The 15002-nt window shown below is 33.2% G+C and overlaps 1 protein-coding gene across 2 annotated transcripts in view; it reads right to left on the bottom strand.

Moving 5' to 3' along the window:
* Positions 1 to 15002, bottom strand: part of DENND1B (DENN domain containing 1B) — a 270041-nt gene that overhangs the window by 122385 nt on the left and 132654 nt on the right. Inside the window, exons 7-10 of one of the 2 annotated variants that reach the window (XM_040463561.1) lie at positions 9382 to 9462; positions 6241 to 6300; positions 4941 to 4994; positions 2649 to 2759 (exon numbers count right to left, since the gene is read on the bottom strand). In XM_040463561.1, coding sequence (XP_040319495.1) covers positions 2649 to 2759; positions 4941 to 4994; positions 6241 to 6300; positions 9382 to 9462 — 306 coding nt within the window. The remainder of the gene's footprint in view (positions 1 to 2648; positions 2760 to 4940; positions 4995 to 6240; positions 6301 to 9381; positions 9463 to 15002) is intronic. The other variant, XM_040463562.1, reaches the window with a different exon arrangement.

Below are 15002 nucleotides of genomic sequence, written 5' to 3'. Positions count from 1 at the left end.
GCATTAATACTAAATACAGTGTAGTCTTCAAGGCATATAGAATGAGAATGTAAAAAGCTTAAAAGTCAGTCAATTCATTGATACTTAACTATTCCTTCCTTGGGTGTTTCAGAGATTTCACTAAATTCTTCCTAAAATATAGTTTATTTCTAATTTATGTTATAGTACCAGTCTTTGACCTTAAATGTTACTATGCATGGAATTTACAGAAGATATAGAAATAGATATATGAATTTTTCCAGATAGATATAAGTAAAACAGCTTCCCCCACATAAGAAGGGTAAGGGGGTCATGAAAGCAAGCGTGAATTATGTTTCTTTTATCAGTACTACTGCCCCAGAGAATGAATTAAAATGAAGCTGGTAACTTAGAAGTGACATCACCATCGAGTTTTCATGAATTGTCATAAACAATTGGTAAAAGTTTACCTCAGACATAAGAAACAACTCCCTGAATAATACCAAGTCTTTATTAAAATAATTTTATTATTTAATTCAAATAAAGTGAAAGGGTAAGCATGTTAATTTTTACTCTAAACTGCAGAACTAGTCCGTTATAAAATCATAGCTAATAATCATTGAATCAACATTGAATGTTATGCAAATACAATTCTCAGCATTACACATATGTGTATATATACACATGTGTGTATATATACACATGTGTTTATATAGCTATACAGATATAGAGATATCTCAATCTTTACAACAACCTATGAGATTATAACTATTACTACCATTCTCCCAGTTTACATGTGAAGAAATAGTCACAGAGAAGTTATCCAGTTATTAAGATGTGTTTATAAATTGCAATAAAGAGTAACACCACTATTGTATAGTAATCATATACTCAGATTTATTTCAAATGTTTTTGTAAATAGGGAAGCGTATATGTTCATTCGCATAGCTCACTCCTGCACTTCATTTAGATCTCTGCTCAATATTACCTCATTAAGAAGCTTTCCATGACCACCCTATATAAAACTGAGGCCTGCCCCTCACCTTTCAACCTGTACACACACTCTCCTTATCATTTATCCCTTGGTATTCATCATAATAAGACACAACAGCTATTTTCATTCAATTCTGTTTCATCTGTTCAATATACGTTCCAAGAGTGTTTGGACTTTGCTTACTACTGAATCCTTAGTGCCTACAAAGTGCCTACCATATAGCAGGTTTCATGACAAGAATTAGTTCCTAGGCCTCGGAGACAGTTTGCACAATCTTTGTAATCTTCAGGACAATATCCATATAGAAATATTATTTATAACCTTGAAAAAATCATGTTTAAAAAATAAGGAGGAAGAGAACAGGGAGAAGGAAAAATGGTTTTACCTTAACGGTAAATTAAAAATAGAAAAGCAAATATATAAAAAGTCCCAAATGATTCAGATTACATTTCTCAATATCATTTTAAGAAAATGCAAATGACCTGTCAGGACTTGTGCTTGTTCTCTGACTGTACTACATCATGTCTCCATACTTACGCCTTTAAATGTACACAATGTGTTTTTCAATATGTAAAACAATGTATTTTCAATTTTTTTGGAAAAGTGGGTATATCAACATTGTAATTCAAAATCTCAAAACTGTATTTTTTCAAATAACGAGTAATGGAAATAAACCAGACCAGGACACTCAGCTTCACTCTACGTGTCTCTAATGAGCTATTTGGCCTTCACATGACCATTTAGTCTCTCTAAACATACATCTTTTCATTGTTGAATACTACATAGATATCTTAGAGAACTCCTAAAACTGCTTCGAATGTACTAAAACTTTACAGAATGAAGTTTTTTATTTTTACTATGGGAGAGCAAAACATAAAAACATTATCTTATTCTTATCAATTAACCAAATTTGTAAGGAAGCAAAGTCATGCAACACTAAATGTTTTTAATAAATATCTTGTTCATTACTCAAAATTATATTTACATTAAAAATTTTTAGTAAAAATATTACAATTTTAATACTTTGTAGAAAAAAGTTAGGACACCTAGCAAGATACTTTTGAATATTCTTCTCTGACCCAAGAAAACTCTTATTCTCACTGCCTTTACCACAATAGTGAAGACCTTCCAAAAGAACATTTCAGTGAGTAGCATAAAACCTGTGATTAAAAAAAAACAGAATGGTACTCTGACTTTTAAGTTATTATCAGCCTGAAGAGCTCCTCCAAATGAGAACTATTATAGAATCTACTCCCAAACCACTACTTGGCAACAAAGATGAATCTACCTATTACCAGGTTAGGATAGCAGCTATTATCATGGCCCCTTGATTTCTTTCAAGTAGTTCCAATGGAAAAAGCCACAAGTGAATAATAAAGATCTCATAATAGCTCTTAAGAATTCTTTATATGGTAGAAGGCACTAAAATGAACTCTGGAGAGTTAAAAAGAAAAAAAAAACAACTCTCATCTCCTGATAAGAAAAAATAATTAACCTGACTTAATGCATCTGAGAAGGCCTTCTATAAATCAGACTTTTGTACTTCAAGAGCCAGATTAAAACCATATATCAAAAAAGTATGTAGATATTGTCTTGTTAATACACATAGGACATTTCTAAGTCTGCAGAGGTTCGTAGGTCTTTTTGTGAAATGCTCAACACGTTCCACTTAAAAGGAGAAGTGTGAAGTACTTACAGTGCTTAATTTGCTAGAGGTAATAATGACGCGCCTCTCATGCAACATGCTGGCGTATAGTTGCAGCATATTATTCACATCCACGGCAACAAAATATTCTGTAAGATTTCTCTGTACAAGTGAAGAGTGATTGTGTAAGTTATAGCTCATGGTGATTATGAAGGAAAATATTTTATACATTTACCAACAAGTCTTAAGGTTCAAAGAACGTTGTTATTAAAAATGGTATTCATTAAAATAATTAAATGTGATACTATCCTGCTGCCACACGAAGCACGTAACATTCTATTATTATTTGAAACATAATCCTACCCCAGGGAAATGCTTCTCAGAGGGCAGTCAGAGGATCACACATTTTCCACTCTCTCTCCCCAAGTACTTATAAAAGAAGCCCATTTCCTGGGCTCCAATTGTAAACCTGCTGAATTTTAATCTTCAGAGTATGGCTCCAAGAATCTGTTTTTTAAAAAGGTATTCCTGATAATTCTTATATACACTGAACTTTGAGAACTGCTGTTCCAGAAAATACATTTGAGTCTTTTTATGTTTGCCAATCACTCAGCAGACGGCATCATTGCGTGATACTATGTACTACGTACAAGGAACCCAGAGGATGAGATGGACTCATAAAGCAGATCTTTGGTCCTTTATTAAGGAAAATTCCTTTATATTCCATGTCAGACCTGCTCTATTCCACCATAACCAAATTAATTTGGGGGTTAGCCTAATTTGATTCCTTGATATAACACTTCATATTATTTCCCCCACATACAAACAAAATTGGGCTAATCTACATTAACTTTGACATCCAGATCCACTCTTTCTTATTTTTAACTTTCTGTACTCAAACTTAAGCATATCAGAAAGTTATAAAGTAATGAAGAGACTGAATAAGATATGATAATCAACTGAAACCATAGTACCAGGTAGACTATGACTTAGAAGGCCTAAAATTTTTTAGTTGGGCAAGGAAACAAGAAATCTAATTTTCTTCAATTTCCAAAAGGCAGAAATTCTACCAGGACCAACTAGTAATGGCAGGGTACCTAACAAAAACTATAATATCAGTGAGTGATGCTGAATTTAGTGGGGAGAAATTCATTTCTTGTGTTGTGTATTTGAAGACTACCTTACCTTCCAATTCAACTCTTCATATACAAAATTACTTTTATGGCATTTAACATTAGTATTTTTCCTATAATATCAAAGAATGTAATTTCTAGATTGAAAAATATTTCTCAACACAGAATACTGTGTTGATAATCTATTTCAGGCCCACATTCCAAACAGCTTCATCTAATCTTTTCACAGGACTTATCTGGACGCATCTGTACTAAAAATACCACTGACAGTCTTGGTTTGATATTGGAAAATTCACAACTGTCTTCCTAGATTCCACTCACTCATAACCCATGTACTTTTGGAAACCAAACACTTAGTAGGTCTGAAAACATTTTGGGAAGAACAATAGAGTTCTAAAAAAAATAATAAATATTTCTGGAATGTTTTTTCCTGTTTTTGATGTATCTTTTACTGTTCATAGAATTATTTCCACTGATTCACTGTATCTTTCCAAGGGAAGTTGAAAAAAATTACATAAGAGAAAATTTCCTTTTCACACAGCAACCAAAAGCGTCTTTATCACTTCTACCTGCCATGTAAATCTTTCTACAGAAGATTAATTTGTAATAACTACTAAAACACTGGAAGTATTTCTAACATGGCTACAATTAGGACTCTAATTAAAATGTAAAATTTAGCAATAATTTCTTATAGTACTCCTCAAGACCTACAAAATATGTATCACTTAAATTAAAATCAAGAAACCAAGCCCAGGACAGTAAGATTTTCATAGAATCATACAAGTAATCTAAACTGCTACAGTCAGGTCACTAAAGAAACCATGTGTGTGAAAATATTTCCCATTGCCAGTATTCATCCCCCTCCACCCAAGTAAGATCATCTGAGATATTTCTTCTACATGATCCAGGGGGGGCGCAGTCTCAGGACCTCACTGATTACATATGATCCTACCAAACTATCTCAATGGTAGAAACAGTTTTTCTGATAAAAATTTCCTTACCTACAACCAAATATTTAGGAAGTAAAGTAGCAGACACAATAAAGATAAAACAGAGATAACACCATTATTCCTTATTCCTTCATTATTTCTAATAAAAAATGGAGGGTTACAACATATTATTTTCTCTATATAGAAATTCTTAAACGGCGAGGCCAAAATAAAATTCATAATATGAGTAGCAAAAAAAACATAGAAAACAGAAAACTTACACTCTCAGGAATTGTTGGGAGTCCAGTTACATCTGGGGCAATGAAGTAGGAATGCTAATAAACAGAAATAAATCACATAAGAAAAGCAGAATTAAAATTCGGTAGCATTACATATAAGAAAAAATAACAAAAAATATCAACTAAATTAATAAACATCGAGGATTAACATTCAGGATTTACTGAATTTGAGAGATTCTTAAATAAGACAGCAGGTCTATGAGACTGAGCAGTAACTTTCTCATACAAAGAATTAAGTGTTCATTAAAATTATTTAATTTCAAAATTGAAATAATCCTGGAAAAAATTTACCAAGACAAAAATGTATACACACACACACACACACACACACACACACACACACACACATTTAGAGACAGTGGAAAATAATGAGGTTTGCTTACACAAGAATAAATCAAAATCTATTAAGATTGCTGAGTTTCTATGATAAATCACAACAAATTTCTCTCGTACATATCAGCTACTATATTACAGCTACTATATTATTTAGAAATACTATCTTATTTAGAAAGCAGTAATAGAATATAATTTTTAAACATTAAAAAAATTTTAATGTGATTATCTCAAAATATGAGCCTCATACACCTACTAAACAAACAGTAATTAGCTTCTGTATTAAAGCAATACAACAGTTCATAGATCGACTTATATGAAAAGCATATTGTATATTTCTTCATGTTCCCCAGAATGTTCCCAAATTTTACCACCCAAAATCAGCACAACTGAATCACCAAAGTTGTTTTATTTTCTGTTCATATTAATCTCCAAAACTGTTTTACTACCTTAATCATATAAGGACATATTTAATGCCATTTTATAGTTAAAGATTGGAAAAGAAACATTCTGGCCAATATTGGGCACAGTTGAACTAGTCAGAACAGGCTAGTTAGCATAGTCATAATGTATAATTTTCCAGGGTAGAAGAGCAATATGAGATAAATCACAAGGTCTCCTGAGACCCTGTGACAAAAATGTGACAGAAATCTCATGCTGTGAATGCACTGTAACATTACTACTACTGACAATGGAGAATATGCATACATTTGGTCTTTATTATAAACTACTTTTATTTAGAGGGCTTTTTAATAGTTCTGCATTTCATAAAACTATGCTTTAAAAGATAGTATAAACAGAAAATATGCTCCAAATGATTAATTTTCTTAAATGAGTCAAATTAACCATTTTTCAAAGGACTGGAGTGCATCTTAAAAACACAGTGAAAGAAGTCATTATTGTCTCAATTTAATAGTGATTTTTAGAACCCATTGTCCTTTTAACTCACCGGTACTAGGAAGGGCTGATCTTTCAGAACTTGCTCACTGGCAATAAATATCTCTTGGTTCTTATAATATATGAGAGAAAAAATGAATATTTTACTTTCATGGGGGGAAGTTTACACAATTTGCTGTGTATTTGAGACAAACCCATGTAGCCACACTATCCACTGAAAGTAACACTAATTATAAATGTTATTTTAAATGCTGCTTTGCTCATTTTATGCTAGAAAAATCTTAAAGAAGTATTTTCATTCTCAACTGAGAGTAGAAAATCCTGTAGATATTTAGTTATTTTGAAACATAAAAATAAAAATTTACATGAAGTATTAACTTTTCCTTCAATCTCAGTGATTTTCTAGGGGTTACAGTGTCAAGTCTTGAAAAATTCATGTGCTGGAGCATTCACGAAACATGAAATTGTAAGAAAGTATAGCAGTTTCCCAAGACTTTTCACATTTTTCTATCAGAAATTGTACAAACAAACAAAATTTTCTTTCTACTTTGTGAAGGAACAAAAATTCTCAGGATGATCAATTTTAATCGGGCATCATAAAACAAAAACCGCTACTAGTAGCTGAAGACCAGTGTTTTTAACCCCAATTTTGCCACTGATGAAGAGCATAGCACTCACTGGACCTGGTACGTCAGTAATCTGTTGTTGAAATCAAATGAAATTACTAAATGGACTTTACCTGAATTTGAGGCAATATTCTATCAACCAGCTGATTTTGCAGTTCTTTAGATATTGTATTGAGAAAAGGTATACAAGATTTTAAAGCTACCCTAGACTACCGATTCAAAAGCTTACAAGAAGGCTTAAATTACAGAAATAACTGTCATGCATAGAATAGGACACACTCAAGTTCCCTAAAAAGATTATTTCAGCCACAATATAAAATATCTTCTCCATATGAAATAAAACTTCAATTCACTAATAAGTAATATTTGTATAGCTTTTCATGGTATCTAGATATGTCATTTCATGTAAATCCCCAAACAACTTTCTCAAAAATGGACTCATTTGATTTCTCAAATGAAGAAAAAGAATCCTCAAAAAGTTTCAACTTTTTTGCTTAACATCATACATTTAGTAACCAGGACTTAAACCAGTATCTTCTATTCTTAGGTTTCAGAGGCCTAGTAGTTTTTGGATTTACGATTCTTACCAAAAAAGGTGAAGTGTTTCGATATCCAGTATTTTTGAAATGTATTTTCATAAGATATTTACTCCTAAACAAATGATACTCAAATTTAAAGAGTTCATTTTTAAAATCTCTCATTAATGCTCTAAAATAGCTGCCTCTATTATCTTAGAACCTACATTTCCTTAACCCCTTAACAAAGTGTTAGAATCATTTTATAAATATAACTCCTTCAAATAATGACACTTATTTTTGGTAATTCGGAGCTTTTCTTTTTTCTTGGTATTTTTCTTTGGCCTTTCTACTTCATTCCCACTAGCCACACATCTTGTATTCCTTTGGCTTCAGTGACCTAGAAATCTGAGTTTCTCCTTAGCTTTCTCTCGTTCTTTCACTCAATCTGCTTTCTTCTTCCATACAGTCTATTTGGGCAATTAGACCTGAGCCTGTGCTCTATTCTCTCTATAGTCTATCCTTTGAATAGCCCAAGGATTTCTACAACTATCTCTGCACCTGACTCTCATATCTGGGTTAAAAATTCCAGGTTATCCTTAGCTTTCCAGCCCCCAATCTCCAAATGACTACTAAACAATTCCACTTTGGCGGTGAGCGAGGAAAGAGGGTGCAGACATAAAGGTGTGGAGATCACAGGGGAAAAAGAATACTTTCAGCTGTTAACAGCAAAGGAAAGTTTCACAAAGGTGGGAAGTGGCTAGTTCTAGACTAAAGATGGATAATCTACAAAGAGGCTTTAGTGAAAAAGGGAGGTGTACAAGTGAGAAATCACGAGGTTCATTTGAGAAGATGAACAGAACAATGTGACCAGAGAAGAAAATCGATTTAGAAAAAAAAACAAAAAACAAAAAAACAAAAAGTAAGACAAAAATGAAAAGGTAGACTGAGGCCAAGAAGTGGGTGGTTCTGACAACCCGGCAGAAGTTTGGACAAATTCTATAGAAAATGGGAAGCTTTTAGGTTTTCAGCAGGAAACTTTATATAGCTGAAGGAAGTTTAATCTGACAGACTTTTGTACAAAGGACTAGAAAGAGAGACTCTAGACTAAGAAGTATTTAAAGTACTAAGCATCTGAACTATGGTGGTGACTAAAAATAGAACAGAATAATGTCAGAGAATACTACTGTTAAACAAAATTACAGGAAAAATTTAGTCAAGAAGAAAGTTATTACCAAATAAGGAATAAAATGAAAATAACAGTTTCTTTATTGTGCAAAAAAGCACATGACCTATGAATTTGTTTATACATACTTCAATTTACTTTTCCTTTCAATTTTTCTTGCATCATTATGTATTTTTTTCTTCCTTAAAAATCACACTGTTTATCATATTGGAAGAACTAAAAGGAATATAAATTAATTTTAACACTTTATTTGGATCCCAAATATTAATGAAAATATCCACATTTGTGATAATTAACTTTGACCATTTACAAAATCTCCCCAAATAGTAGTGTGATCATTAAAAGTTTCAGTAGTAAATACTCTATACCACCACTGGCTTCCTGTTTGACAAACTTCAATCACATTTTCAGTGTTTGCTGATTATACTAGAAGATGGGTTGCAGTGTAGGGAAATAAGAAGAAACTCTTCACCCAGTATTTTTATCATAGGGTTAGTTATAGAGCATAGTGGCAATACTCATTTATATACCGTTTTCATTTTATGCGGGGTATTGTGAATATGTGTGTGTGTGTGTGTGTGTGTGTGTGTATTTCCTATTATGGATAGATTTCACCCAAAAATCAATGTTCCTCACAGATTACTTTTAGTGTATAGTTTTTAAATATCTGTGATTTAACAACTACAAAAATACACATCCAACATATATTATGATAGCTGGAACATATCGAAAAGTCCCAATATCACCATAGTAATGTCATTACTACAATTAAAGTTCCCAGGTAGCAGAGTTTCTTAAAGGCACAATGTGTTCCTAAATGAACCTGCTAGGACTCAAAAAAAATCAATTAATAGCTAAATACTTACCACACTCAAATTGACAGGAGTGTTTGCTTTTGGTACTGGGTGGTTATAGAGTGATTTGAGAGTTTCATTCAAATCATTCTCCTAGAGTAAAATTTAAAAGTACAATTTATAAGTGAAATACATACTAAGCAAATATAATTAAAACTACTGGAGAAAATCATGCACTGTGCCTTCTCATATTAGACATGTTTTACACAACTGCTTTCCACAAGAATGTTTCAAATAACTGAAATTTAAATATTTAAATTAATAAATATGGAAAAGATAACCAAATATATTTATCCATAAAGAATACTAGCAATATCTCTAATTAGTATAAATCTGTATTTGGCAAAACTTCATTATTATAAAATATACTGATGCTATCTATAGAGGAAATCATTTAAATCATTAAATCCAAGCAAAATGGGATTGAATAAAAATGGCAATATAACTTTTTACCAGATTACTGAATGCTTCCATTTTCCATTTTAATTTTAAAATCTTAAACCTAATTTTTAAGGAACAGATACAATGTAGCATGATCACTGTACTAAGATACAATGTACAGGTTACTCTAAATAGGTCTTTTCTGAACAGCTACCAGTCAGTCACTACTTGACTCACAATAAATGGCATTAAAAATATATATATATGACACATCCACCCTGTAGGATGTACACAATAACAATGCACTTTGATATGCACATTCGCTTTTTCTGCATTATACATATAAACCCAGGAAGACATATATGAAGGTAGTTTTTATATACATGTTTTTTATTCTCTCTTAAAATGTGTATGTGGGGGCAATATACCAAAGGAAATGGCAATTATTCAAAATAGGTAATAATTAATTTTAAGGAATTTGGATATGAGACACATAACTTCACACAATTTATCATATAACTACCAAAACTTAATAATTCTGATTTCGTGTTTGTAAAGTGTACATACAAAACTGCCTATTAGAATTCTCTTTAGAATGACTTTAAGAGAAGACACTATAGAATTTATCTCTTGACCATTTAAACAATGAAATATATCCACAAAATATTCTGGATAATATTAATCCCTGTCTAAACAAAATTCCTATGGCTAATGAAGTTTTTTTAAAGTCTAGCTTTCAAAATTACCTTAAACTTGCCTGATGCTGATCAGGTAAGGGTAACTTCAATTATAAAATCTAAATATCAACCTACAAAGCCTGTGGCATTGGGTTAAAAAGAAAAAGAAAAAATATAACAGTTATAGATTTATTCTGCTTTACTTCTGTGAACCTACAATGTATTTTCCTCTATTAAGGAATACAGATACAGTCTCTCCTGCTCCCTCTTCTCAGAACACTAAAATTATATGAATTTGCTCACAATATTTTCTTTTATATATTCCAGTATTACCAACGGTCTCATAAAGAAGGACATATTATAGGTACATAAGTATCAATTTAACAGTAAGAGTTTCTAAAAGTAAATTATTCAGTTGGTTAAGCGTCCAACTTTGGCTCAGGTCATGATGTCACAGTTTTGGGGTTCGAGCCCCACATCGGGCTCTGTGCTGACAGCTCGGAGCCTGGAGCCTGCTTCGGATTCTGTGGCTCCCTCTCTCTCTGCCCCTCCCCATTCACACATTCTCTCTCTCTCAAAAATAAATAAATGTTAAAAAAAAAGTTGTAGGAGCAATGAATCATGGGAATCTACCCCCAAAACCAAGAGCAAATCATGTACACTGTATGTTAGCCAACTTGAATAAATGATACTAAAAAAAAAAAAAAGTTGTAGAGAATGGAGAATCTACTTTCTTTTTATATTTACTTATTTATTTTGAGAAAGAGTGAGTGAGTGAGTGGGGGGGGGGAGGGGCGGGGGGTTGGGATTGAGAATCTCAAGAGACTCCGAGCCCCTATAAGGGGCTCAAACTCACTGAAGGTGAGATCATGACCTGAACTGAAATCAAGAGTCAGAGACTTGAGCCACCCAGGAGCCCATGGAGATTCTACTCTTAAAGAACTTGTACACAGATTCATCTGCCTCAGGACCAAGCATAAAAGTAGCAGTATAAAGAGCACCTAGACATACATGAAGGAGATTCATTTGTTATTCTTAAAGCATCTGCCAGAGGGGGAGGAGCGTATTCAAACTCTCTGCTGGGATGGAGGTGCTGGTGGGTGTCATTTTTGCATTCTCCCTCTATCTTTCTCGTGCTGGTGGGCACCTCCTGCCCTTCCCCATCCTTGCAGCCCCACCAGAGCCAGTGGGAAAGCACAGCCTATATAGAGGATGCCCCTTGAGCACCTGGCCAGGAAGAATTGTGTTTCTGGGCACCACAGGTCTGAAACCATAGAAGAGATGGTTCTTGGCAGGCTACCACCCCCAGGGCACTGTATAGACAGCAGAAGAAAACACACTCCCAGTCTTCCTATCTACTTATCCCAGCGCTTCAACTGAGGGCACACTCCAGGATTACCACACATCTACAGGCTATGGGACTCTCAGTGAACATAGACCAGGGGACGTCATCTTTGCAATCTCCCTTGGACTTGCTGCAGCTCACTGATACCGCACAGAAAGGAGTCCACACACTTGTGTGAAACACTTTTTGCCACTTGTCGCCAAGGGTACACCACCAGATTGACGGCCCTGGAGACAAGCAGGCTTTCGGACTGTTGTCCCTCAAAATTATATATTTACATACCTTTAAAGCTGCTGCCTGAGGGTCTAGCTTCCAATCACCCTGAAACTAGGAGCTATTAGATCTCTCCCTCTTGAATATTCAGAGAATGTGGCACTATCTCAACAACTAGGACCTATCAATACTACATCAGGCTGCTTAGACAATCACAAAGGTTCTAGAGACAACCAAGAGCTAGGGCAAGGTTAAATGATAAGGTTCATCTACACAAGGTCACTCTTTCTAGCATGAGAGAGATAGCTGTTAAACCTAATGCATAGAAACTAACATAGAAAGCTGAACAAAATGAGGAGAAAAGAATATACTCCAAATGAAAGAACAACATAAAACATCAGAAAGAAACTGACAAGAAATGGCAATGAGTAATTTACCTGATAAAGACTTCAAAGTAATGGTCATAAAGACACTCACTGAAATTGGGAGAAGAATGGATGAACACAGCAAGAACTTTAACAAGATGGAAACAAGAAAGTGCCAAATAGAAATCACAGATACAATAACTGAACTGAAAAATGCCCTGGTGGGGTTCAACAGCAGATGAAATCAGTGATCTAGAAGACAGGGCAGTAGAACTCACCTAAACAAATCAGCAAAAAGAAAAACTAATTTTAAAAAGTAAAGATAGCTGTGCACTACAAGACCAGGACTTACAAGACCTGTGGACAATATCAAGCAGAATAACATCCACATTATAGGAGTTCCAGAAAGACAAAAGGGGGCAGAAAACTTATTTGAAAAAATATAGCTGAAAATGTCCCTAACCTGCAAAAGAAAACAGATATCCAGATCCAGGAAGCCCAGAGACTTCCAAACAAGATGAACCTAAAGAGATATAAACATAATTAAAACATCAAGAGATAGAGATTCTTAAAAGCAGCAAGAGAAAAACAACTTGTTGCAAAGGAACCCCCACAACGCTATTAGCAGATTTCTCAGCAGAAACTCTGCAGGCCAAAGGGGATGGCATGATACATTCAAAGTGCTGGGGAAAAGCAAAAACAAAAACTAAAACTTGCAACCAAAAATACTTTACCTTGCAAGTTTATCATTCAAAATTGAAGGAGAGATAAAGAGCTTTCCACACAAACAAAAGCTAAAGGAATTCATCAGCACTCAACGGCTCTATAAGAAATGTTGAAGAGATTTCTTTAAGTTGAATAGAAAGGGTAATAACTAATAAGAAAAAAATATGAATAAAAATCTGATTGGTAAATTAAATACACAGTAAAAGTAGTAGTTAAATACTTCTAAAGCTAGTATGAAGGTTAAAAGGCAAAAGTAGTAGAAATAACTATAACCGCAGTAATTAGTTATGGGATATACAAAATAAAAAGATTTAAACTTGATATGAAAAATATAAAACATATTTTTATGGGGAGAGGGTAAAAATGCATTCAAACTTAAGTTGCTGTCAACTTAGACTATTATGTATATAAGCTGTTATATGTAAGCCTCATGGTAACTGCAAAGCAAAACCCTATAGTAGATTCACAAAAGAAAATGAGAAAGGAATCAAAGCATGCAGCTATATAAATCCATCAAACCAAAAAGGAAGAAAGCAAGAGAAGATAGAAAAAGAAAAGAACCATAAGAGAGCCATAAAATAATTAAATAAAATGGCAACAAGTTCATAAGTATACATAATGAAATGTAAATGGACTAAATTATCCACTCAAGAGATATAAAGCGGCTAAGTAATTTAAAAAACAAACTAGCCCATCTATGTGATGCCTACAAGAGACTCACATCATATGTAAGAACATACACAGACTGGACTAGAAGTGAAGGAATAGAAAAAGATATGTCATGCAAAGGAAACCAAGAGAAAGTGTGGTAGCTATACTTATGTCAAACAAAATAGACTCTTAAACAAAGAATCTAATAAAAGATAAAGATGGGCATTATGCAGTGACAAAGGGGTCAATCCAGCAAGAAGATATAACATTTGTAAAGGGAGAAATTGATAGCAATACAATAATAGCAGGAGATGTTAATACTCCAGTTACATCAAAGAATAGATCATCCAAGCAGGAAGATGGACTATATATGTATATATAAAGAACATTCCATCCCAACACAGCAGAATATACATTCTTTTCAAATGTACATGAAACAATCTCCAGGATACATCGTATGTTAAGCTATAAAACAAGTCTCAATAAATTCAAGAAAATGGAAACTGTATCGAACATATTTTCCAATCACAATTGTAAGAAGCTAGATATCAATTATAAGAAGAAAACTGGAAAAATCACAAATATGTGGAGATTAAACAACATGCTACTGAACAACCAATGGCTCAACAAAGATATCAAAAAAAGAATAAAAAACATACCTTAAGACAAATGAAAATACAACACACCAAAATTTATAGGATACAGAAAAATAGTTCTAAAATTTATAGTGATGTAGGCCTACCTCAAGAAACATGAAAAACATCAAGTACAATATCTAAAAAAAACAAAAAACAAAAAAAAAAAACTAGAACAAATGAAGACCCAGTTTAGTAAAAGGAAGGAAATAATAAAGATCAGAGCACAAATAAATGAAATAGGGGCTAAAATGGCAAAGGAAAAGATCAAAGAATTGATTCTTTAAAAATAGAAACAAATTTGACAAACCTTTAGCTAGACTCACAAGGAACAAAAAGAGAGTTCTCAAATAAATAAAATCAGATATCAAAGAAGATAAAACTGATAACAAAGAAATATACAAATGATTACAAGAGACTACTATAAATAATTATATGCCAACAAATTTTACAACTCAGAAGAGATGGATAAATTCCTAGAAAGTTACAATCTTCCAAGACTGAATCATGAAGAAATAGAAAATCTAAATAGACTGATTACTAGTAAGCAGACTGAATCAGTAATCAAAAAATTCTCAACGAACATAAGTCCAAGACCAGATGGTTGCACTTGTGAATTCCACCAAACATTCAAAGAGGA

This window comes from Herpailurus yagouaroundi, unplaced genomic scaffold, assembly GCF_014898765.1.
Source record: "Herpailurus yagouaroundi ecotype Mexico unplaced genomic scaffold, PumYag 403, whole genome shotgun sequence".
Classification (NCBI taxonomy): Eukaryota; Metazoa; Chordata; class Mammalia; order Carnivora; family Felidae; genus Herpailurus; species Herpailurus yagouaroundi.
The sequence above is the reverse complement of the archived record's forward strand: the minus strand, read 5'-3'. Positions and strand labels throughout refer to the sequence as shown.